The 17,293-nt window shown below is 40.5% G+C and overlaps 1 protein-coding gene across 13 annotated transcripts in view; it reads left to right on the top strand.

The window, feature by feature from the left end:
• csnk1g2b (casein kinase 1, gamma 2b) overlaps positions 1–10,644 on the top strand; it is a 35,716-nt gene extending 25,072 nt beyond the window's left edge. For 7 of the 13 annotated variants that reach the window (XM_042227356.1, XM_014338819.2, XM_014338815.2 and 4 more), the window contains 7 exons: positions 316–550; positions 1,458–1,543; positions 2,616–2,700; positions 2,789–2,937; positions 3,179–3,262; positions 5,254–5,355; positions 6,250–7,975. In XM_042227356.1, the coding sequence (XP_042083290.1) occupies positions 316–550; positions 1,458–1,543; positions 2,616–2,700; positions 2,789–2,937; positions 3,179–3,262; positions 5,254–5,355; positions 6,250–6,423 (915 nt within the window). In that variant the 3' untranslated portion in view covers positions 6,424–7,975. The other 6 variants (XM_005938547.3, XM_014338823.2, XM_005938549.3 and 3 more) reach the window with 6 other exon arrangements.
• Positions 10,645–17,293: the final 6,649 nt, after the last annotated feature.

Below are 17,293 nucleotides of genomic sequence, written 5' to 3'. Positions count from 1 at the left end.
GAGAGTATGAGAGAAGCCTGTGCATGTAGCATTTACTCTTTTTTTTTTTTTTTTCATTCAAATTTTTAAAAAAATTGAGTAAACATACATGTGCTTGGGTTTGGGATGTTTTCATGTTCTAAGCCTCTGCTGAGGTGGACATGCTTGCTGTGCTGTTGCAGTTTTGTCTTTGGTTTGGCTGCCGTTAACATTTTTAATGGGCAGGCTTTCTTTTTATCGCGTTTTGCATAAACTGCTTTGAGTTTTCATGTTTGGGAACTGTTCAGCTTGCAGAGCGATTAAAACTTCAAATGCTAACACCGATCGTTCACCTAGATAACACGGATGGAGTATGTCCACACCAAGAGTCTGATCTACAGAGACGTGAAGCCTGAAAACTTTCTTGTTGGGCGGCCAGGAAGCAAGAGGCAGCACACCATCCACATCATTGACTTTGGTCTGGCCAAAGAATACATAGACCCCGAGACCAAAAAACACATCCCCTATCGGGAGCACAAGAGTCTGACTGGGACGGCACGCTACATGAGCATTAACACACACCTGGGAAAGGGTAAGAAAGTCTCAGGAATACACCTGTGGGTTGATTAGCTGTCTACATTTGCATATGCAAACTTTATTTGCATGAATATTTAGTATAATGTGAATGTCCTAACTGGTTTGCTCGCAAATGCAGCATTGCAAACAAATGGCATTAACCTGATTTTTACATACTGTTATCTGTTTAGTCACTGGGTGTTACCTGAATGTTGGTGATATGCGAGATAACCAGGGATGCTTTAGGATTGTTAAATGAATCATATTTTTCTGATGTCTTGTTTCGTTTCTGGGTTATTTTGAAGAATTTTAACCAGTAACCTCATAGTCCTGTAGCACAAAGCAGCATTACGGGCCTAGCATGGTAACTGTAGGTTTAAACCAGAGTTTTCCGTGTTACAAACGTGGCCATTTCTACAGAAGAGTTGAAAACAAAAAATTGACGATATGTTTGTGCTTTTAGAAAGTTATTAGCCTCTGTAAAATCTGCTGCTAGTACTCTTGTCCTCTTTTGGGCACATGCTGCCAGCAATGCCTGTTTTATATAAATGTGTGAATAGATTGTTAAACCCTGGACTGGCTGGTGGTTATCGCATTGATAACAACCTTCATGTGACCGCCTAGCGTGATTGCCATTGTTGGTGTACATGAAGCCTGATAAGGATAGATCTCAGTGTGTTGAACTTGAACATTGATCGGTTTGTTGCCTTAATCAGTAGTTGCCGTGAGAAGCTGAGTCTGCTGCTTCTTCGTGACGCACGATTGGCCATCTTAATGTTGAGGCTCGATAAGATGTTTTTAAGACGGGAACAGTGGACTCGTGCTTTGTTTCTTTGAAGCCACTGTTAGTCTTGCCAGCTGGTTATAAAATGCATTTGTTTATCACAGCTAACCTCATTTTCATCCTGATCTTGTACTTCCAGAACAAAGCAGAAGGGACGATTTGGAGGCCTTGGGTCACATGTTCATGTACTTCCTTCGAGGCAGCCTTCCCTGGCAAGGCCTAAAGGTACTGCAGCAATTTGCCTCATGCTGATATAACGCTTGTCTTGTAATCCACTCGATGCGTGGCGTAGCGGTTTCTTTTTTGATACTTGACGCCCACTCAACTTTAGCATCCTCTCAGACTGGTGACATTTTAAGGTCTCTCTTTTTAGAAACTGAAACACTGAGAAACAGTTAAATAGGCACAGTTGGATACTTAAAATATTGTCTCTTTATTTTTCTGTTGAATTTACACGCCTTTTTCTGCACAAACAATCAGATGCGACAGGAAACCACCTTCTGCACCTTGTTTTGCATCTTAAGAGCTGTGAGAAAAAGCTTACATGACTAAGGAGCACGGCCACAGTCGCAGGTGTCTCAAGGGCCGGTTTCAGCAGGCTGCAAAGCTGCTGTGGTTGCTTTTTGAAGGCATCGGTATCAAAGGTGTACACAGAACAGACTAGAAGACAAGACAACTCATCTGAACATTTGCTATGTGGGTGGAAGCTCTTGGTGGATGAATGTGAGGGATGTATAAATGTGGGGGATGTTGGATAGCTCTGGCCAACACAAACACACAACAGGAGAGTGAGCTTGAAAATCCACTGAAGCTTATCGATCAATATATTGGCAGCTAAGGAACTCGCACAGAGTTGTGCTGACCCCCTGTATGGAGTGTAAAACTATACCACCCTGAAGGGTTGGAGGGGATCTGGTTGGTTTAGAGCAGAAGAACATCCCATCATGTGTGATAGAAAATTAAATAACAGCTGAGAAGCCTTTCCTGTGCCAGTGAGGAGGTCAGCGACAGGTTGCCCTAGATTTGTGGGATTTCTTTCCCCACACCAACAGATATCTACAGCTGAGACGATGTTGCAAAGTGCTGATATCGACATGACATGTGGCAAAACTTCTGTGAGTCCAAAGAGCCGCGGCACAAATGCAGGCGCTGCACATGTGATATCACGACTTGAGAATCTGTCTGTTTTGAATATTGGACATGTTCATGGATGCCTCAAGCAGCAGCACATGTGCTCATATTTAGATTAGAGTAGAATTTATAGTACAGTAAACATTTAAACTTGTTTCCCCTGCAGGCCGACACCCTGAAGGAGAGGTATCAGAAAATTGGAGACACCAAGCGAGCAACGCCGATTGAAGTCCTTTGTGAAAGTTTCCCTGGTCAGTAGAGCGCCATTTTCCTCCTTTCGGGTTTATTTATTTTAAATGAAAGTGGTGTGGATTTCACAGTATATATCTTTTGGTACAGAAGAGATGGCCACCTACCTGCGCTATGTGAGGAGGCTGGATTTCTTTGAGAAGCCGGATTACGATTACTTGAGGAAGCTCTTCACCGATCTGTTTGATAGGAACGGCTACGTCTTCGACTACGAATACGACTGGGTCGGCAAATCGCTCGTGAGTGCCTTTCACTGAACCCACCTGACCTCTGCTAGCATCATCAACCAGTTTGTATTGTTGCTCTAACTGTAATTATTTCTTAATAACGCGAAGCTAATTATTTTTGCAAACCCGATTACCAAATTGCCAAAAGCGTCTCTCATCACGTGGGCATCAACATTATTTATTTTTGTTTGTTGTTTTTAAAAATTTCTCACTAAGGTTGTTTTGTTTGTGCTTTTGTTCGTTTGCCTTGCAGCCCACACCGATAGGCCCCATCCCCAGTGACACGCCCGTGCAGCCCAACAGCAGAGACAAAGCACAACAGCAGACCAAAAACCCGGTGAGGTTATCAGCAACAACATTAAAACACAACAATCACCACTCCCGCCTACCAATATAGTTGCTTGGGTGACCACCCAAACCAGTCAGGTTTATCCTCGAGGTCACTCTCGTTGTTTCCAAATGTAAGCAACTTCTAGTTCGCGTCTACAGTCTGACTGGTCGGCAGTGACGCCCGTCTCCCCACAAAGTCCGTAAAGTAAAGACAAAACGAATGCCTTTGTAGCAAATGAACGGGCACGTGCCGTTACGAGGCAGACTCTCCAGCTGTGAAACAAAGCATCGTTTTTGACTTGGATTAATTCTTCACACCTTGCCACGCTAAGCTCAGTCATTGCATGCATGAGTTGAAAATGCAAATTGCATTGTTCACACCAGTAATGACAAAGTACAGACGAGTGACAAATAAATGAAAAAAACAATCCAAACTTTAGGAAGGTGACGAGCTGCCAGGACACCACCTCTTGAACTCTCCGGAGGGTTTGAGCACAGCGCCGGCGGAGAGCACCGTCTTACAGCCAAGCTCAAAATGTGCCGTTGGTGTTCACCTGGGCTATCTCCTGACTTTTGGGGCCATAGCATATGATTCACACTATTTGCATAATCACCAAACCAATCGGTGACTATCCTGGAAGAGATCACTCCTGTCAGAACAGAAATGTGCAACCATTGGCTAAATGCAACCACTCAGCACAGCATTGTATCGATGAGCAGTCAAACATCCCTTTAGGCTCCTTCTCTCACCCCAGCTGCCCGCCCCCCCCCTGAGCCTGGTTCTGCCGGAGGTTTCTTCCTGTTAAAAGGGAGTTTTTCCTTCCCACTGTCGCCAAAGTGCTTGATCATAGGGGTCATATGATTGTTGGGTTTTTCTCTGTATCTATTATTGCAGGATCTACCTTACAATATAAAGCACCTTAAGCTGTATAAATAAAATTGAATAGAATTGAAAAGTGGGCCCATACCAGGTGGGAGATGCCGGAGTCACCAGATCACCTCACTGTGGCGATCAGGGGTTCATGTTTTTCCTTTAATTTGTCATCCGTCTTTATTTGCTTAGTCTGTGACAAAGTGTTGACTTTTTGTTGTTAATAGCATGCTATCCGAGCCTTGTTTCTTTTGTTTTTATATAATGTTAATGATAGGATAATGATTGATTGGTTTTATTATGCCAAAAAAATCTATAAAATATAACCAGTGATAACAAATAATTTTCCTGATCATGAAGTTGTACTTGGTGAGTCTGACTCATCGGTTCCAGTAAAGCTGTACAAGGAATCCGTTTGACTTTATGATTGACTTGTTTCTGTGGACTCTAGCCTCTTTTTATTACTCTGTATTTAATGCGATTGGCTCGGCGATAACGTTCCACCTTTTAAGCTCGCAGCGCACGGCCTTCTGCACCATGTACAGTAATGACTGTAAAGCTTTAACATCCTGCTTAAAACAGCGTATCAATAGAAAGTACTGGCTGTGAGCATCTGTAGCCAAATGTCATATTTGTACATATATTTTTTAGGTCAGTGAAAGCAGAGTGTAGGAACTGCTGTACTGTAAACCCGAGTCCACAGCTAAGTTCAGAGAGTCTGATGACGTGATGACGCTGTTGCTCAGCGGTGCCAGCTGAGCCCATCAAGGCTGTTTTCTTTTACTCCTGCATGATTTTACTAGAGTGTCGATCTGTGCTTCACATAAATTTTTGCTTCCCTCTACTCCTCTATTAACATAGTTCGTCTTAACAAGCCTGCTTCTGCTTGGGAGATGTCTTCTATAATTTTTGTTTTTCTTTTCTTTTTTTTAATCCACCCCCCCTCCCCAACTCCTCTCATTGTCCTTCCACATTTCTGCCCTCACCCCCTTCAACCACATTGCCTTTCCCTCACTCTTCATTCCCTCACCCCCTGACCCATAACCCCCACAAACTTCTTCACCCCCCTCTCCCTCCTCACCACCTCACACCCACCTGCCTCAACCCTTTTTGCTCTTTGCGTCAAGTCGCCTGAGCCCAAAGGAAGTGAGTCTCAGCCCACTCCCGTGACCAATAAGGAGACTCTGGGGTCGCACCTCACAGCTGAGCGGCTGGGGGGCTCTGTTCAGGTACTGCTGCTGCTACAGCTGCTGCTTTGATGGCTCATGCATGAGGCCATATAGGTTTGTCTGTGTGTCTGACCCCCCCCCTCCCCTCTCTCTCACTGACTTCACACTGCCTGCCCGTTAGATGTTCTGTCTCGACTCTGTGCTCGAATCAGACTGTGTGAATCCTGTGTGTCACTGCTGTCGGTCTGCTTCTAGGCTGCTTGTATCCAAGGCCATCCAAAGATGACATCCAGCAGTATCTTATAAAAAATAAATACAGATTACTGTACAAATAAATAATAATAATAATATAATAGAAACACTAAAAGGTCTATTTTTGTACATTTATTCTATAATCTTTCTTTGTGTTTTTGCTGTTTTCAGTGTGTAAACTGTGTCACCGGAAATAAGTCTCTGCAGAAAATGTGGTGCACAAGCGCCACCGAGTGTCGGCTAATAGAATTGCAGTATTTAGAGGATTGGTTCACGTTCTTGTCTTGCAGTCTTATTCACATATCAAGTTTTCCTTGCAGTTTTCCTTTCTCTTGTTCAGCTGTCCATCAGCTGTTTTTTTTTCAGTGTGTTTCAAACTGACTTTAGCAACAAGAAGAGATTTTGGAGTAAAAACAAAGGAAATGATTTCTTACCAGCCTCAAAAAGCAGGAGAAATGATCACAGCGAGGAAAATCGTTTTCAATACTTGTTCGGTGCCTTATTTGTGTTTGAAGACAGAAATGAACAGTGCGAACCTGTCCTTTAAACTTTGTTGGCTTTAGCTGGCTCATCCTGGGTTACTTGCATAACTGTTTTCTTACCTGAGAGGGTGGATAACTTGTGATAGTCAAGGTGCATTTATTTGATCCTGTGAATGTTCATCAACTGGATTCAGTCTGGTGTCCTTCTCTAATGGTGCAGGTGATGAGCTCAACAAATGGCGAGCTGAACACTGATGATCCCACAGCCGGACACTCCAACGCTCCCATCACCGCTCCCACCGAGGTTGACGTACCTGATGAAACCAAGTATGGGGGGATCCTCACATTCACACACAGAAAACACATGCTTTTCTTTTTCAGTGCTGTCCAATAAGTCCAAATCCAAAATTGGTGCTGAAAAGCATCTAAATTGTTTTGTGTTCCTTGTTGTTAGCTCCTCCGTGTAGAAGCCTTTGAGTACAGGCAGTGACTTAGTCACAGTAACAAGCTGCACTTTGTGCTACTTTAAATATTGTTTCCATGCTTCCTACTTCAGTTAAGTTAGGTTTGTTTACATAGGAACACAGCAGTGCATTCATATACACCGTTTTAACCTATTACAACAATATAAAGAAGAAATCAGATTTTCTCTCTGACGATCAAATATTGGAGCTATTACCTGCTATAAATACGCCCGCGTCTGTTCTAAGCCTGACTAAAACATCAAGTATGAGTGTGTCACTGTCATATCTCTGTTGGTAGCGTCCTGTGTATGTTGAGCAGTAGCAGCTGAGGCACAGTAGGAATGTTATCAATGGGACTTAAAGTTCACCAGCAGGGAGGGGAACATTTTAACCGTTGCACATAAAGAATATAACTGTAAGTGTAGTGAAGCAGGTTAGACCTACTTTAAAACTCCTTTATTTACTGTGACTCAGCTGTGTGGCAGTAATTCATGAGACCACACTCAAAAAACAAAAGCAGTGACTAGGCTGTTATATACATATTAGTTAAAAAAAACAAAACAACAAAACAGCCTCTTTTAATGCTCAGAAATATGTTTAAATGAATATGGCTCGTTTAATTTAGAAGCAGTTACATCATCTTATCTTTCTGAAACATTCTTCGTGTTCATGTTGTCTTTTTTCTACGCGATTCACAGCCCACAACTTTGCTAGCTCTAGTTAAGCTTAAATAGGCGACCAGCTCGATTACCATCGTCATAGTTGAGCTATGCGAGTCTTTTCCATTTGCACCTACTCAGCTTGACTCGACGTTTTCTTACTGGGTTTTGGTCGTTTTCCGCTACAGTTGTGTACCACCCCAGTGTGGGTGGGGTTGCTGTAGCAAGGCGGCTCGACAGTCCTGTGATGTCATTCGCACGAGAGACAAACACAACGCAACAATGGAGGACAGTATAGACGTCTGCACCCTGTCTGACCACGGCGTCGTCTGTGTGTTGCTGTGCTTCAAAAATAGCAGATTTGATTCTTTTGAAGGAGTCGCTCTCATTCACTCACATCACTCCCGGATAAAGAGGGGAATGGAGTCTGTTGATGTCACATCTTTTGGCTCAACTCTGCTCATGTGGATGACGCTAAAAAAGCACCTGGTACCTGACGCTGCCGCCTAGTGGAAAACCCTAAAGACCGAGCGGAGTCGAGTGGATTAGGTGCCGTGGATGATCCTCAAAGATGATCCCCCAAAAGAAATATTTGTAGTTTCAAACATGAACAACTGAGTTATTAAAAGTCCACGACTTCCTTAATTCATTTATAACTATTATGAAGACAAATGATGAGATTACAGTAAGTGAAATAGTTAAAAGAAAGGAAGCCAGATTAGAACTGGCTGCTGAACCCCAACCCTCACAAGCCGTGCTATGTACCAGTATCTACATGTGTGTAAATACCTGCTTTTCTAAAGGAAGCCATGCCTCTGTGTTTGTGCAGGTGCTGTTGCTTCTTCAAAAGGAGAAAGAGGAAAGCGCTCCAGAGGCACAAGTGAAAGAAGAGAACAGAGAGAACTTGAAACATTGTGGTCACTGTCAAGTTTTAAATGGAAGCAACTACACAGACCCCCCCACCGCCCATTATCTCTTTCCAGCTACCCCCCCCACCACCACCTCCTTACTCCTTTCACCTCATTCCCCGCTGTCACATGTACCTCCCCGCTTGAGTTCTCTCTCTCTCTCTCTCTCGATCCCAGCGAGTGACAGGAACGTTGCAGTCACAGCGACTCCACAGACTTTCAATTCCTTTACAGATGAAAAATAAACAAACCTGCATCACCACGTGAGGGGGAGGGGCTCGAGAAAAACGTTTAAAGAAAACAAACAAAAAAAGCTGTAACAATGAAACTCGAATACCGTGGCGTGAATATGAAAAAAGATGCTGTTTGAAACAGTTGTTGTATTCTAGATTCCATAAAGAACGTGTGTTGTTCGAACAGTCAGCTGTTGATCAGGGGAAACCATTCAAGTGGTTCGAGTGCAAGAAATCTGCTCCTTTATTAGGAAATTGTTAATTTTATTTTCTTTGGTGTGTCTTTTTTGGGATCAAGGTGAAAGAGGAAAAGGTGAACTATGCTGATGTTAAATCTGAGCGACACAGGAAGCGTTTCATCTATAAATCAGAGTCTGGAGGATTTTTATGCATTTTTTCTTCCTCTTTTTGTTTTTTGTTTCTTTTGTAAGTGAATCCTCAGTTTTCAAAGTCAAATCCCTGCATTGAAAACTTATTTTTATGTTGTAGTGTTCTGGAGTTCAATTCTTTCCTCACTCTGGCTTCCTTCTATTTTGTTTCGTCTGTCGACGCGGACTTTGTAGCACAGTCACTGGCCTCAGGTACTGTGGAAGAATGAGAGGAACCGATATTAAGCTCTCTTATTATTATTGCACTTTTTGGAGGAAAAAACAATTACAGTGGAAAACTTTAGGTTTGAAATTAACAATTAAGGAAACAACTTAATAAAGACTGATCTAGGAAGAGTCCTTCATGATGCTTATATTTGAGTTATGGCTGAAAAATGTTGTCGATTCTCATGAAAGAAAAGGAGATGTCTTTTTTTGATTTTTATTTCTTACATCAAAAATAATTTACCAGGAAATCATAGTTTGTGCCTTTCTAAGTAAAATGTTTAAAGCTCAAGTGAGTGTCCCGCAATGACATTTTATCTAATCTGACCCTAATGCTCACTGGATTACTCTGTGTGTGTGTGTGCGCATGTGTGTTTGTATTTTTTTCCCAAATCTGGAGGTTTTGCAAGCAGATGACTGTGTGCACATCCTGTCAGTCACGTATAGGTCAGTATGCATCCTTCTCTCTCCTGCTGTAACGCCACATCTGTACAGTGGTGGCGGTTTGGCGTGTGTGCTGTGCCACCTCAGCGAGACGCAACGGGCAACAACCCACATCTGTCTGACCCGCTGTTCACTTTCATCTGGAGGTCACAGATGGGCAGTGAGGTTAACTCGTTTAAAGGGTACACGAGGTCTGGGCTGCTGTTTTCGATCAAACTGTACTTGACAGAAAAAAATTACCTTTTTTTTGTGTGTGTTTTATCATGTTTCCCATCAGCCCCTGTTTCATGTAGCCCTTTAATACCTTTTTGTTCGTCTGACGGCCTGCTGCCTCAGTGTACATCGGTGCCAAACATTTCTCCAACAGCTTTGAAGATTATCAGAAAGATTTTCCTTTTAATTTTTACGTTGCATTTCCTGTAAAAGTGAGAGAGGAGGAGGGAAACAAGTTGAAATTCCTCTAGATTTGTGAAAACCCCCACGATGCATCTGTTCAGCAGCTTTCATTTTCTTCACAGCTCCAGCCCCTGCTGTAATCAGTGTAACCTGTTTTTGGTTCTGATGAGCCGTCTTGCTGTCACGAATCGGTGGCCTGCTCCTTTAAGGACACGATCGAGCCTTCCTACCGGTATGATTGTTGTCGCACAGGGCTGATCATGTGATTGATGACGAAGTGAAAGGCACGACACGTCACAGTTTCGGTTTACAAATGGTGATCTCGCTCATTAATGTGGGTGGTGTCAAAGAAGTTTACGGGATGCTGAAGATTTAATGTTTTCATTGAAACCAAACAACCTCGGGATGTATTTAAAGTCACGCGACACACTTGGATCGACCCCACAAGTCGAGCTTCTAATGAATTAATGTTTTACCTTCTCAGTTTAGTGATTTATTTTGAAAGGGGAGATAAATGTGTGTCTGAGCAGGTTTCGGAGACAAATGTGCTTAAATAACCCGCCAGGTGACGTCAGAGGAGCCAGCTGTCTTTAGTGTCGTCGTAAACGTGGCTTCATTAGACAGCGCGCGCGACAGCAACCCAAACACGGAACAAAGGTGCGACTCGGGGTGATCAGGTGCGCTGATCCAAGACTCCCCCTTTAGGCCCTGAAGTCACTCTTTGAAAACTTGGGTGGGGACCTGGCTTTGCAAAATCACTGCGTTTATTAATTTTATAATTTTTGTTTTGTTTTTCTGGAGAGGGCGGGGTCGACCGATGTAAATTCTGCTCTCCGTCTCTTAGTGTACCTACTTGCATTATGTATTTGTAAATATGACAACGACAGATCTCTAATTGTGAATAAAGCAAAGTTTTATCACAGGAGTCACCGTGGAGCAGTTTGTGTGCCTGCTGATCTTTGTTAGTCTGCAGGCGGGTTTGTTACCCGGCGGGACCGTGTGGGTTTACTGGTTAACCTGCGATCACAGCGCAGTTAGGCAGGTGTGTGTGACAGCTGATTGGCCAAGAAGCTCAACGGAGTGTGCGTGCCTCTGATTGGATACGGGCCACACCAGGACAGCGGGCGTCGGGCACGGTAAGAGGAAAACATGGCATCCGCTGCACGCATGACCGGCGGCTCTCGATCATTTTGGGAGTGATCTCTATATTCTGCCACAAACATTATGCCAGTGATTATAATTAGTAATGATGGGTATATTCAGTACAGTACAGAGGTAATAACTTACATTAGGACATGTCCGAACATATTGGTAATGGAAGCATCATAATATCCTCATGGTAATAATTAAATATCCAATATATATATATATATATAGAACTTCTTTTAAAAAGTTTCTTAAGGTACATTTTTCAGTTGGTTTGATATTTAAAAAACATTTAAAGGACTTTGTTCTTGAAACACAAACGCGCAGACTCCTCGGTGGGCCCATGTCCTCCATTTCCTTCCTTCCTCCATCATCATCATCATCATCATCATGTTTTCGGAGGAGCTTCAGCTCAAATGATCGGTGGCTCACAGCATGTAAGATCAAACTGATTTAAAAGCATAAATGTAAAACCAAAAACATCATTTTTAAGTAAATGGAAAGAGAGACACCCGCTGTTACCAAACTACAGGTCACCTTTTGTTTGAGCTTTTTTATGGGGCGCCGTTGGTAAAGTGAAACATGCTGAACTTAACGGCAACATTTTTCCACATTTAGCTCAAAGCCTTACAAAAACATGTTGTTGTTTTTTTTTCGAGTAATTTTTTTACAACATTTAGTAAAATATTTGTAACTTTTCATCAAATGTTAAATGTTAAATCTAAATGTTAAATCTAAATGTTAAATCTAAATGTTAAATCTAAATATTTAGGCTAATATGCAAATTTATTGTACGGATCAACGGAAATACCAAAATAAAAGCTTCCCGAAAACCTCCGGTGCAAAATTGTGTCTGTTCTCCTCACTTCTCCCCGCCATGTACTGCTTCACTTCTTGCCTACGAGCGTGCTGCAGCGATTGTGAAGTGAAGACTGCAGCTGCTAAGAGTGCACTACTGCTGAACCTTTGGATGGCCGACAAAACGGATCTTCCGATGTTTTCAGCTAAATCGCCGGACGTGGTTTCTCATGGTCCGTGCAGGGTTATGGCTGAATTCCAGTGGAATGACGGTCCCGCCATAATAGACGTTCCAGTCCTAAACCTAACCTTATCCCTAACTAGAACCTTATTCCTAACCTTTACTAGCAGTTAAATGACGTAAAATAGTGTTTTCCAAAACGATTCTTAGAAAATGAACGAACATGTGTAGATTGAGTCCAAACGGTTCTCATGTGCTCTCCTTTTTCCGATGCCGTAATTTAGGAACGTGTTGGGTACCCCAAAGCATAAAATGTTGACAATTTGTCACCTAGCGAAAATTATTACGCTTAGGGAGTGAGAACGTGTCTGACCACTACCAGCACACTTTTGCACCGGAGGTTTTCAGAAAACTTTTATTTTGGTATTTCCGCTGATCCGTGCAATAAATTTGCATGTTAGCCTAAACATTTAGATTTAACATTTAACATTTAACATTTAGATTTAAATATAAGATTTAGATTTAACATTTAGATTTAAATCTAAATATTTAGATTTAAATTTATTAATTTAGATTTAACATTTAACATTTAGATTTAAATATAATATTTAGATTTAATTTAACATTTAGATTTAACATTTAAATTTAAATTAATGATTTAAGATTTAACATTTAGATTTAATTAACTATTTAGATTTAATTTAACATTTAGATTTAACATTTAGATTTAAATTAAATTTAGATTTAACATTTAGATATTTAACATTTAGTTAATTTAATATAATTAACTAAATTTAGATTTAACATTACATTTAGTTAACATTTAATTTAACATTTAACATTTAGATTTAACATTTAGATTTATATTAAAATTTAGATTTAACATTTAGATTTAAATTATAACATATTAAGATTTAGATTTAACACTAATCATAATCATATAGCCATTCCTGTTTATAAATAGTACCTAAATTTAGATTCTATTTTAAACATTTAGATTTAAATATAATATTTAGATTTACATTTAATTTAATATAATTAGCATTTAGATTTAACATTTAGATTTAAATATAATATTTAGATTTAACATTTAGATTAATATAATATAATTACATTGATTTAAAGTCATTAATCATTTAGATATATAAGTACATATTTACTAATTGTACATTTAGATTTAACATTTAGATTTAATATTTAACATTTAGATTTAATATTTAACATTTAGATTTAACATTTAAAATTCTGTTTTAAATATGAAAAGTTACAAATATTTTACTAAATGTTGTAAAAAAATGACTTGTTTTGAGCTAAATGTGGAAAAATGTTGCCGTTAATTTCAGCATGTTTCACTTTACAAACGGCGCCCCATACTTTTTAAGCTGTGCTTAAAAGTCACTTTATTATCGGTTATATCACTTCGAAGCATTTATGACTCCGATGATAAAAACAACTTTAGGTTTCCTTCCTGCTATAGCGGCTTTCTCTCCTGTTAAATACGGATATAAATGTCGGTTTACATAAATACATCTTAAGAATTTCCCCCCAAAAAAACATTCGTCAGTGTGAAGTTTAAAATCAGTCCCTTTCAAAACGTCCTGTGAGCCAGTTTAGTAAAAGGTGGTGACTCAGGTAATGTTATATATGGGACTAATAAATCATTAGAAACACGATTTTTCATAAGCAGTTTTATATTTAAAGTGCTCAAATAAATGTATTTGCCAAACTACTGAACTAAACTGATGTTGTTGAGTTATCTCTTGGTCTGACTGTGGTCTTGGTATTTTTGGTATTTTTTTCCACTTGAATCTGAAAACATGATGAGGTCAGCTCTAGTCAGATTCCTTCCATGCCTCCCCTTTTCCTTCTGTGCTTCCTGAGTCTCCTCCCTAGCTTTAAAGAAATATCAGGCCTGTGCAAAAACACAAAACATATGGAAAAGTGTTCGCTGCAGGTTGCCAAATATCAAACGCACCCAGAACAGAGCAAATGGAGCTGCATATCTCAGTGGATGCTGGGGCCTGGACTTCCAGGCTGTGCACAATGTGGATCCCCTCCATCACAGACCTCTCTTTGTTCAAGGCAAGAAAGGAAATACCCGAGAGGTTTCAACACCTCTGGCAAAATCAGAAATTTCATCTGAGCTGTCTCTTTCACAGAAACTGGTTCTCATAATAGGTGCCGGGGTATTGTTCTCTTCGATCTTCCACATGGGCACAAAACAGGCTGGCTCAGCCGCACAGGGACGATCACCTGATCTTGACTGCACCGTCACAGGAAGCTGTAGTTCACTCTTGGTTCACTGAGCCACCCTTTTACCAGGTGGAGCTTGATTCTGTGCTTTTGGCTCATTCAGAACGTTTCTAATAGGAAAATCTCTTGTGATGCCACAACACAGGTGTACACTGACACTGCCAAAGGTGCTGGGTTCAAATGTCTTGACTGTCTTTCTGTGTGGCATCAATTGGTGATAATAAATTGACACTAGGTGTGTATGTGAAATCTGAAATCTCTAATTGTTAGGTTTGTGATGAGCTGGCAGCCTGTCCAAGGCTCGCTCAGCTTGCTGCCCTGTGTTTGATGCTGTGGATGAGTCGGGTCAGCCTCTGAATTCTCACCACCTTCAAATAAAATAGTAGTTCAGTAAATTTAACTTCTAAGTTTAACACACTTGTATAAAAACACCAATGCACCACAGTTTGCGCTGGATGCTATCTCGGAGCATCTACGCCACCAGAGAAAGGTTCAAGGTTCAAGGTTCAACTTGAATGCACACAGAAATTAACGCTTTCACATTCAGGCTCATTTCTTCTGTCTGTCGTGTAAGACTCCATGATATTGAGTTTAGGTCTCCACCATCTACTGCAGGGACTCCTTATTCTGGGATAACCAGGTGCGCCTGACCAATAGTGAACTTTTCTCACAGCTGTATCTCAGTTTACCTCACAAGCTCACTCATATTACCAAAACTATGGCCACACAATGAGTTATGTGGGTTTGTTCAGTGTTTTGTGGCAGCTGAGTAATAACTTTTCCTTTTCCGTTCTTAATCTAAAGTTTTGTTGCCATCATAACTTTGCTGATGTGGCTTTGTGTTCTCTTTGGCTCTGAAACCAGTCAGCCAGCTCGCCGGCATCAGTGCCAGCGTTTTCCATTTTCACTCTGAGCTGTATAATAATATTTATTATAATAGCAGAGCCGCCCAGTGTGTACACCACCTCTCTGGGACAGCTGGGGTGGGGCTCCAGCCACCTTTACAAAGATTCACCTGTGCTGTGTTTGACAGTGGGAGGTTCTGTCATTGGAGACAAAGTTACTCAGTGTAACTTTGTTCCAGTTTAACATACTGTCAGTCATATAAATCAAATATCATTGAAAATGGGCAGGAGTATGGCAGCTGTATAAAATGTATTTCTAATAGAGTGATGAAAACGCATTCGTTTTGTCACATTTAGATTATTGTTCGACAATTTGGTCAAATAACTGGAATAAATTCGTATAAGTTGCAAATTTCTCGTTTAGTTCTACACTTTCCTTTTAGTACAAGTGTTGGCCAAACCAGCCTTGTGTTCATTTCTCTGAGTGTAAAAGGGAAATTATTCCACAGTTAGTTTTATTAGAAAAATCATCCTAGCAAAAGCGCCAAAAACTCTTTACAGCAAACTGTTGTTTTTTTTGTGACATCAATATGCTCCACACGTCAGTCGACAGACGGGCAGCTTTTTTTGTTACCTGCCTTTGAACTAACCCAGTGCAGAGGAGAGCACAGTATAGAGCAATGATGGTGCATGGAATTCACTTCCACAGTTTTTGGTACTAAGAATGAACACAACAACTTGTAAAAAAATTGCAACAGTATATATTTACACAGGAATAATCCTTAGAATTGGTTATTTGCTGTTAGGTTTTCGACATTTTATGTGATGAGCATGTCGGTCCCTGGGATGGAGTTAATCATTTAAAAAGGAAATGAGATACTCTGAATCCTATAGATGCTTATTTGTAACAATTAATGTCTGTTTCATGTTGAGCTGTTGGTTTTAATTGTGTTGTTTTGTTGTTTCCGAGCCTGTTTTGTCTTTCATATGTTTTATGTATGAAAAAAGCTTTTTTGTTAAAAAGTTCGTCAGAGCCCTGGAACAGTAGCTCCCGCTATAGCATGAGCTAATGGGGATCCTAATAAACTTAAACTGAACCTCCATAACCCTGAACTGGATAAGCTGTGAAGAAAATGAACAAGTGGATGGATGTGAGTTATTATACCAAGCTGTTCTTGGAGGTTGTGGGTTTTCCAATAGCAGCATTTTGTTTTATCCTGCCGTATATATAATAGGTTTATATACTATATTCCCACATGGGATCACAAATACATCCACAGTCAGTATATGAAGGCAGTTATATCAGCTGGAGCTGTGGCCTTGTGTCAAATGATTGATTTGAAAGAAAAATTGGCTTGAAATGAAATTGACTTTTTGTTTGGTTTGTGCCAGTAAGGTGTTTAGGTAAAAGGATTGCTTTGTGGTTTTCCCAAAGGTTGATTCTGTTCACCTGGGTGTAGCGTTTTCAGTGGGAGAAACGTTTGGTGACCTCTTCGGTCTTAGTCGAGACTGAGTGAGAGTTTCTGAGCTGTTTTTTAGTAAGTAAGTAAAAAGTAAGTAAAATGTATTTATTAAGCGCTTTTCACAGACAAACAGTCACAAAGCGCTGTACACAAATATTAAAATAAATACAATCAATAGACATTATACACAATGTAAAAGATCAAATTTAAATAATGTAAACAATATAAAATATGTAGATCAACAAAAGGCTTGTTTGAACAGAAAGGTTTTTAACTGCTTTTTAAAAGAATCCACAGAGTCAAGCAAACGTAATTGTGGTGTAAACTGTTCCACAGCTTTGGTGCAACAGACAGAAAGGCTCTGCCTCCTTTTGTCTTCAGTCTGTACGGGAACCAACAGACTCTGAGTCTGAGCGGAGACGACGAGCAGCAATGTATTTTATAAGAAGCTTGGATAAATAATCTGGGGCCGTTTAGTGCTCTGTATGTTAAAACAAGATTTTTAAAGCAAATTCTAAACTCTATTGGGAGCCAATGTAAAGAATATAAGATCTGAGTAATGTGAACACGCTTGGTAGGACGAGTTAGTATTTTGTATCGCCTGAAGGCGAGAGAGAGATGATTTATCCAAGCTAGTAAACAGGGAATTACAGTTCAGCTGAACTGGAAAAACTTCAGTGTCTTGCTGTTTCTTAAGGGACTGTAGTAATACTGGCAGCAAAGTGGAGCTTTTTGTTTATGGATCAGTGGGTCTAACAGACAAGGTGTCTAATGGTGTTGGGGTCATACTGGACCAGAGTGTCCCATCTTGCAGATGAGTCCCTCTGTGACTGACACCCAGTGGTTATCTGTGTCTTAAAGTCTTTAATGGACGCTGTCGA

This window comes from Haplochromis burtoni, unplaced genomic scaffold (genome assembly GCF_018398535.1).
Source record: "Haplochromis burtoni strain Fernald_Lab_line unplaced genomic scaffold, NCSU_Asbu1 Contig_256, whole genome shotgun sequence".
NCBI lineage: Eukaryota > Metazoa > Chordata > Actinopteri > Cichliformes > Cichlidae > Haplochromis > Haplochromis burtoni.
Note: the sequence above shows the minus strand (reverse complement) of the source record. Positions and strands in the feature narration are given on the sequence as shown.